This window comes from Aegilops tauschii, chromosome 6 (assembly GCF_002575655.3).
Source record: "Aegilops tauschii subsp. strangulata cultivar AL8/78 chromosome 6, Aet v6.0, whole genome shotgun sequence".
Taxonomy (NCBI): domain Eukaryota; kingdom Viridiplantae; phylum Streptophyta; class Magnoliopsida; order Poales; family Poaceae; genus Aegilops; species Aegilops tauschii.
The window spans coordinates 495778195-495786903 of record NC_053040.3 but is presented as its reverse complement, the minus strand read 5'-3'; the positions used below and the strand labels follow the sequence as shown (position 1 = coordinate 495786903).

Sequence of the window (8709 nt, the reverse complement as noted above, 5' to 3'; positions counted from 1 at the left end):
GTCAGCCGCTCCCGCCCGGACCGAACCCTCCGCTGCCCCGCCGCCGGTCAGCCGCTCCCGCCCGGAGCTCCGCCGCCGACCAGTCCACAGGAAGCAGCAGGTAGCCGCCACCCCCTCCTTTCTCTTGCATCTTCATCTCCTGCTCAAAAAATTTCCCCTGATTTCTGCGTCGGATCGGACGAGCACCTGCCGTAGATTCGGATATCGTGATGACGATGATGACGATGATGATTGTCTCTTGATGACTACTTGCCGCATGATTTTTTCCAGTGCATCTTCAAGCCTACATGTGATGTGAACATGGTTTTTCTGCTTGCCTGACAGGTGTTTGTGATAATGCTTCAAGGGGCAAACGCTTACAAACTGCAGTTTGAGTTTGATTTCAGATGGGCACATGTTTTGGTTTAAACATGCTAGCAGTGAAACATGCAATGACTGATGATATATGTACATTAAAAAGGAAAAGATTGACTTGTTTTATCTGCTTCGCCTTGACCTGAAACCAAAGTTTAGCAATGAGCAGTTAGTATCTTCTTTTTTTTTACTAATTTGATAAAGTTCATTCTTCTTCAACCTGCAGGTTATTTCCTGGAGAGTCTCGAGCAATGAGCAGCCAACTGGTGCTGCCGCTGCCGGCTGCGCCAGCAGCGAAACCTCCGTCTATCCCCTCCACCGCCACTACCACCACCCTTCCTACTGCTGCCGACGGAACCACCACCATATCCTCGCTCGGCCAAGACCAGCTCCTCGAAATCTTCCTCCGCCTGCCGAGCTTGCCGGCCCTCGTCCGTGCCGCGCTCACTTGCCGCTCGTGGCTCGACGCCATCCGCTCCTCCCGGTCCTTCCGCAGCCTCTTCCGTGCCCTCCACCTGGCACCCCTCATCGGGATCTTCCTCCAAATCGAGGGCGGCACAGCCCCCTCCTTTGCCCCCGTCCGCCGCTCAGATCCCGTCGTCACCGCTGCACTCCGCCGCGGCGACTTCTTCCTCACCTCTCTCCCTGCGGGCTGCTGGAGCATCATGGACTGCCGCGACGGTTACATCCTCCTGTCGAACATGGTGTCTGTCGCTGTCGTGAACCCCATGACCTGGGCCGTGGATATCATCCCGATGCCCGAGCATGCTATGGAAGGGACATCATCCTGGTTCCATCTGCTGTCTTCAGAGGAGAACCCCTGGTCATTCCGCGTGGTCTGTGTGTGCGCGCACGTGTCTAGGGTTCGTGCGGCCGTATTCTCGTCGGAAACGGAGGATTGGGTGATCCACCCCTGGACGGAAATCGATGGTGTAATATACCTGAATGACAGTGGTTTCACGCTGGTGGGTGGTTCTTTTTATCGGCCTCTCTATGGCAAAGGACGTGTGATCAGGATAAACACAGCCACCATGGATGTCTCCTCTCTGTATCTCCCCTCGCAGGCAAAGGAAGGTGTTCCCAAGGTTGGTGGTGATACCGAGGATGGAAAACTCTGCATGGTCTATGCAACTGAAGATTTCCTTCTCCTTGTTTGGATCCGCAGCGGGGACGGTGATGGAGTTGAGAGTTGGGTGCTGCAAGAAATTATCTGTTTGAGGGCAGAAATGGATCAGATCACTACTACACCCTGGCAGTGGGAGGGCCAAGTCGAAGTTGTGCAAGTTAGGTTTGGATGCGTGTACTTGTGCATGACAAGCATAACCGCTGCCGGCACAGCGCAGCTCGTTCTTCTACCTTTCATTGGAGACCATGGAGATTGAGCTTCTGATCCACGGCACATCTGGTGACTCTGCCTATCCGTATATTATGGCTTGGCCTCCTTGTTTGGTTGGTGATGACAGGAGGACTGAACATGAGGTTGAAGGATCCTGCAGCTGTTTGCTGAAGTCCAGTAACTCCACCAAGGTAAGGACAACAACCAACCGTAAAGCTCAAGTGTTTACTGATTTGATTTAATACACACACAGGCAGCAGAGCTGTTAGTCTGGCTATATTGACTACATTAACAATGTCATTCTTGTTGCAGCAGAAGCGCAAGTCCTCGAGCCTGAAGGAGACGAGCCCCGTCGGCCTGGCCATGGATTTCAACAGTGTGGACGTGGTGAGGCAGCCGCTGTCGCCCTTGCAGCCAAAGTCTCCAGACTGCAGGGTGCACAAGAAGTGAAGCCGGTCCTGACATTCTCTTGTGGATGGCTTGCAGTGAAGTAAACTGAACATCCATCCCTTAGCTAGGCATCGTCCAGGGCTGTGGCTTGCACTGAAGTTGGCCTGATGGATCTTGTTGGTAGAACCTCGTCAGTCATATGTAGTCTGCACTTTCCATTTTCTTCGTCCGCTTGTCTTGGTAGCTGCCTGTGTCTATCATGATCCTTTGATGAGAAAAATTAGGAGTATTATTATCTTAGTAGTTTCGTGTCTGTGATGAGCATGTAAGAGACTGTTATGGTAGCGCTAGCTAATTTGACCCTTATCTTGGCCAGTTGGTCATGTCTCTGTATCATTTCTGTTTGTGTTCCCTTGGCTGTCGATTCCCCGTTTGTGTTTGTTTACCGGAAGGGTAAGCTTGTGTCTGATAGATGTAAAAATGTTAACCTTCTCGAAAATGTTATCCCTGGCTGCTTTCATACCCATGGCAGATCTGGAGTGCCGTCAAATCTTGTTGTGTGCTGTTGTCAGAGTTTGGTTGGTGCTTTCATGAGAATATATCGCTGCCTGCCTCTGTTTTTCCTTTCCAAATGACTCGCCATTTCTATGTGATGCCATTCTTTCACAATGAAACATGGCGTATCGGCAACCAGGATTTTACAGACTTCAGTACTGGTATATACTAGTTCAGAGAGCATATCTCTGAATGAGCTAAAGAGAAGAAGGGCCTGAGCCAATCTTGCAGTTCTACTGCATCGTAGATTGAAATGGCAGGATAGTACTCTGTTCTATTCCCTCCGTTTCTAAATATAAGGCTTTTTAGAGATTTCAGTACGGACTACATATGGATGGATGTATATAGACATATTTTAGAGTGTAGATTCATTAATTTTGTTCCGTATGTAGTTCATACTGGAATCTCTAAAAAGGCTTATATTTAGAAACCGAGGGAGTACAGCGAAATGGCTTGTGTACACGCAAGCGAGGCGGCAAGAAGATAAAGGTGGAAAGAGGAAGGAGAAAACGTAGGTGGGTATAATAAACTGGAATGTCAACAGATGATCATTTGGCTGACAAATGCCCACATGGTTTTTAGTTTCAGTACAGAATGCTACCATTCCTATCTTCTCCGTCTCTGGCACCAACGGTTTTTTTCGTCGAGCCACCGTTGCCGTCACTTACAGCTGAGGCTCTGACGATGGCCGTGAGGGGCATCAACCGCACTTGTAAGATATATGTCCAGCCTCATGGCCTAACCTAACATTCCATCATCATCATCATCACGACATCACCACCATGAGCCATATATATGTTTCCACTTGCACTGCAGGATCAATTCATGGATGAAACATTGTTAACTTGCAGGAGAGGGATGTCAAGGTTCTACGACGGCAAGTTGCAGTTCTTTCGGTCGCACGCACGTCGATTGTGACGTTCCTCCTTGCAATAGCCACATTTACTTGTTGATCTTGTCTTTTTCATCTTTTCCTGTAGCATTTTGTTCGGTGCACCTCGACCTGGAACATGCAAGGGATCCAAAACCTTATCCAAACCTTCACCATCAAAGTTCGCCGATTGCGGGGCCAAACCTAATGCTGTTACTCTGAGTATTTGTTGATTCCTTGCTGTTAGCTTGTTCAATAGTTGATTCCCTGCTATTATCTTGTGCATCCAAAACCATCTTTAGACGCTGATACGCCTCATTAGAGTGGCATGCCTTGAAACATGTCGCATGACTAAAATTCCACAATTGACGGTACCTCTGCGGGCTTGATGAATAGTCATATATCTCGTTCTTTCTTGCACTCATTGTCTACCTAGTGGGAACACAACACTTCAGCAGTCTTTCTTCTTGCAACATTCCCAATATGTACAATATGTGGGAACATGGTGTGCCTGCGCATTCCACCTTACGGCAAGTAAAAATGATCTTGCACAAAAGACCTTCCTGCCCCTCACTGCGCACTTCGAACTTTTTATCCATTCTTTCCTTTTTAGACACAACATACGTGCTAATTTCTGATGCATGTAGTACCTCACTGATCTGACATTTGCTGATAGCATTAATGCTCCATAACACCAACTTAAACACAAGAGGAGTGAAAACTTCTGCGGCGTGTTTCTCAAGAGCCGAAGCATTTTCCTTTGTAAATGGAAGTGACTGCAGGGCCTCGGTGTCCTAGAGAGCCTCGTTCAACCGTCGCGTCACAAGGTAACTCTCGTAGTTCTCTAGCATTTGAAACAACGTCACCTTAGCCTCAAGATGTGTATGTAGTACAAAGTTCAAGCTCTCACTCCGCTGATTACTGCTCAATCTTAGGAAACAGCGCCCTTCAAGATATGGAGCATACCACAACTTTCTCATCTAACACATTTGATGCAGTCAGGACTCCTCACTGGTTACTTTATTCCCTTATAAGAACTATATCCATTTTCTCTCATGCTCTTTAACGGAAGATGAATAATATATGAAAGATCTCAATTCCTCCTTTACCGTGTCATCACTCAGATGATGTACAATGTTCAGCTGAATGTGCCATATACACAAATTATGGTTTGCGTCAGGCTAGACCACCCTGATTGCTCTCTGGATCGCAATCACATATATCAGATGCTTCTGTGCCATGGCGTCAGAAAAGGTCCGCAACATGCACTCGTATGTTTGGCTTGTTTCATTAGAAAATACACCACATCCAAAAATAACAGTGTTGCGGTGGTGATTCAACCCGACAAACGGCACAAATGGCAGATTGTACTTATTGGTTCTGTATGTGCTATAAAAAATAATAACGTCTCCGAAAGCTACGTAGTCAAGTCAGGATTGAATATCAGACCAGAAGAGTCCCTTCAGATGGCTAAGTTCATCAACCAAGTACTTGAAGAAAAAAAAATCTAGATCTCATTCTCGCCGCGCCATCATGTGACTGATCACCGTTTTAGCATCACTTGTACAGATTGATTCCTGCTTACTAGCATGACAGAAGTTGTAATGTCCCTCCTTGTGCATCCAACCCGATCATATCCTCAGTATTGCATGCACAAGATATCGATAATATGGTACTTGCGGATCCCAGAATTTTCCATGTTTGCAATGTCCACTTGCTGCTCATCGCTAATTCGTCTGTGTGAATGCAAAAGGCACGAAAGATCCCGTGGGGCCAGAGGGTGGTTGTGTTCATCAATGAAATCCTTGACAAACCACCGACCTGTTTCCTCCAGCCTTGCAATGACCAATTTTTATTAGCTTGACACCCAACACGAGTTATACTCTGTGGCCTCCTCTGTCTATCTTCCATCCTCCTCTTCATGTGCTTCTCTTTGCAAACTCCTTCACGACTACACACAATTTTCCTTAAACTTATATGATTGTTGGATCCATCCCACTCAACATAGCTTCTCACGCTAAAACCTTTCTCAAGAGCATATTTGTTATAGAATTTATAACCGTCATCCTCACTATGAAACATCCTGCTGGCAATATGATAGTACTCGAACATACACTCACTTACATCCGCCATGTCTTCCTGCATGTGAGGCCAACCAATCATCAAGGTTTATTCATTTTGCACATGAAAAATGTTCACTGGCAAAGACAAATGCATGCCAAAGCCAGTACAAAATCTTGTGTGCAATATCAAACTTTGCATGTTAGACCTGGTTCTGTCATGGAGGTGATCAGTTGAAAAAAACATCTATCGCGGAGGTGATCGGTTGAAAAAAAGATATTTCATCCTGGACCATTATGCCCTTCTTGGAATAAACATATTAAATTTAATATTTTTTAACCCCCCACCAGATCGGACAACTAATAAAAATCAAATGGGTAAGTAGTGGATAGTACTCTAAGTACTACACCAATCACCCTAAAAGAGCTCTTAACAATGACTGTTACAAGGCGTACGTGCATGCACCTCCGGATTTACCATACATACATATGCAAGCCTCCGCCGCGGTGGCAGCAAGGAGAGATATATGTTTCAGCCCAACATCAAGTTGCGTCGCTGAGACACGGGTGAGGATTTTCTTGTCGACGTCTGGCCCATTTCTACATGAGGCTTCTTCGAGCAGTAGAAATCCTTGATGCAAAGCTGCACCCAGCTGGGTCTGGGTCTTGCACCTTTCCGTGTCTTGGACATGTTGTTTGCTAGTATTTTAAGCTTGGATCTTGATTTCTCTTCTTTCGGCACCAGCAACCGATTCCTGTTTGCTCCTGATTTCTCTCGTCCTTTGAGCCCTTGCATCCACAATTCAGTCGATCTGTTTGTTAACCATGTTTGCACAGTGAACAAAAATATAAATAGGTATTGCTCAACAAATTAATCTATTAAGTCTCATTGTACCATAATAATAATGTCGAGGAAGCATCATCATGTTTTTACTAGCTAGTATGATGGAACAGAAAAGATGACAGGGTAGAAAGGAAGTGCAGACCTTATGCCGTCGGGCTTCATTAGGAAATGCCTCATCCACAAGCTGGACATCTTCATCAGTTTGTACAAATATACGATCGTCAGCATGGCTCTTCCATTGGACCAAGTAATAAGGTTGGCCATGTATTATCTTGATCCGTTTAACTGAATGGAATTCATACTGGTCATCATCAAGAAGAAGCAGTGATTTGGAATTGGATGGAGACGCCATCTCGCGTAAATAAATGGTTGATAGCATCGGCAGCATGTGGCGTCGGATATCTGATTTCCCCCACTTCCCATACGATAACATGTCGACCAAAGCCTCAACATTAGGCTGCCTATTCCACACAAGCGATGGAACATCCCATTCTGCATGTGGTCGTCACTCGTTTTTTTTAGCACAAGCAAATAGTTATTCATGAACAGTTTTTCTTGAATTATATATACAAGCAGGGGAGTGCCAATACCTGTATCCAGATTGTCATCACATAGATATAGTTTAATTATCTCCCCATTTGGGAAATTTGGGTGAGCAGCTAATCTTTTGCAGACATTGAATCCCCAATTCAGATCACGCGCCTAGCATTTAAGAAAAGATTCATTCTTGTGTACGCACATTACATAATCTTGATTCTTAATTGCATAATGTATATATGTAATTCAACAAGTAGTACGACGTACCTTGTCAAAGCTAGGACATTGAGATGCGAAAGATGCAGGTGGATAGATTCCTTTACCGATTGCACGTAATCTGGAGATATAAAAAAGGAGCTATATATTAGACCCCAAAATGAAGGACATCTAAAAATAAAATTAAAGAAACAAGAGTAGAATGTCTTCATGAAATAATTGCACAAACGCAAGTGCGGTCTGAAGACCCACACCGGGCACCCCCTGCAGATCATAGTCACTGCCAATAAGAAGCGCCATGGCGATCATTCGTTTCCTACTCAACCCACTGCCATCCTGGACGTCGGCTATGTTGTAGCACTCAAAGGTTCCTTAGCGGACCGGAACACTTTGATCACCGTGGTGGCTCCGCAGAGGAAGGCGTCACTGTCAGAGGTAATGCAGGCGTCCACCTTGCCCTCACGATTCAACTGAGCGCACAGTGCTTCGGCCTCGCCCTTTGCCCGGAGTATCGGCATTCTCATATGCCCAAGCAGTTGCTGCATCAAATTAAATCGTGAAACCAAACCAAACCGGTATGCATGCATGATACTGTATATAGGAGGAGTAGAGACTAGATCGAGAAGGCTAGCAAGCAACAAGAATCAGAATCAGGAGAGGAGAGGCCAACCACACACTCGTGGACACATCGCGTGAAGGCCTCACTTGTGGCCTTGGCCTTGAGCGGCGACGGCATGCCGTCCACCACGAACACCGGGAACGCCCCCACCTTGGAGAAGAGGGAGAGCGTGCGGAAGAAGATGTTGCGGCGGGTGGGCGACTTGGTGCTCATGGCGGAGACGATCCACGAGGAGAGGTCGACGGCGACGCGGCGGCCGCGGAGATACCCCATGCCTTCCTGCCGCGCGTACGGCTGCAGCGCCTTCCAGAAACCGCCGCGCACGCCCATGGCAACAACCCCTGGCTGTAATCCACATCCACGTATATGTATAATAAAGAGACCTTAAAGCGTAGTACTCCTACGTTACTAGAGTGAGATCCAAGACGACGCCGGTACTATTTGGGGATGCAAGCGGCCAACAAATAAGCGATTTGGGGCATTCGGGGGAAGGAAGCAAACGGACAGCCAACAAAGCGATTTGAGGATTGGGGGAATTTGAAACGACCTGCACGAGGAGGAGGGAAACGGGCCTGCTCCTTTACTGTTTTCCCCTCCCATTATATATAAGTATTCTTCTCGAGGCACCCAGCGGTACAAAGAGAGCCAAAAGTAACAAAAATTATAAATCGATCCTTGGACCATCCAGACACTGCACGCGCCGAAGACGCGCTGCCGTCCTTGCCTCGCCATCACCGAAGCTGGGCAAAGCTTGCCGTAGTAAAGCTCGTTGTGGAAATAGACGGAAAGCCATCGTGCTAAGAGCATCTCTAGCAGACCCCTTATAACCTACCGAACTAAAAATAAACGATTGGCTAGGGATAAGTTGACTGAAAGTTTGATTTGGGTTAGTCGATATGTTTTCAGTCCTTAGATTCGAAATGAACG

The 8709-nt window shown here is 46.7% G+C and overlaps 1 protein-coding gene and 1 pseudogene across 2 annotated transcripts; one reads left to right on the top strand and one right to left on the bottom strand.

The window, feature by feature from the left end:
• The first annotated feature begins 525 nt into the window (after positions 1-525).
• On the top strand, positions 526-2476 carry LOC109749315 (uncharacterized). 2 transcript variants are annotated; one of them, XM_045229481.2, is made up of 2 exons: positions 526-1881; positions 2006-2476. In XM_045229481.2, exon 1 carries the CDS (start codon positions 606-608, stop codon positions 1734-1736), a length of 1131 nt encoding a protein of 376 aa, XP_045085416.1. In that variant the 5' UTR covers positions 526-605; the 3' UTR covers positions 1737-1881; positions 2006-2476. The 2 variants fall into 2 exon arrangements, with proteins under 2 accessions (XP_045085416.1, XP_045085415.1); XM_045229480.2 differs by having other exon boundaries at positions 2003-2476.
• Positions 2477-6793: 4317 nt separating this feature from the next.
• Positions 6794-8112, bottom strand: LOC109749316 (flap endonuclease GEN-like 1; annotated as a pseudogene).
• Between the last annotated feature and the right edge of the window lie 597 nt (positions 8113-8709).

What these genes read in the sequence shown, in the direction of transcription:
- LOC109749315 (XM_045229481.2), top strand. Translation starts at nt 606, where the DNA reads ATGAGCAGCCAACTGGTGCTGCCGCTGCCGGCTGCGCCAGCAGCGAAA.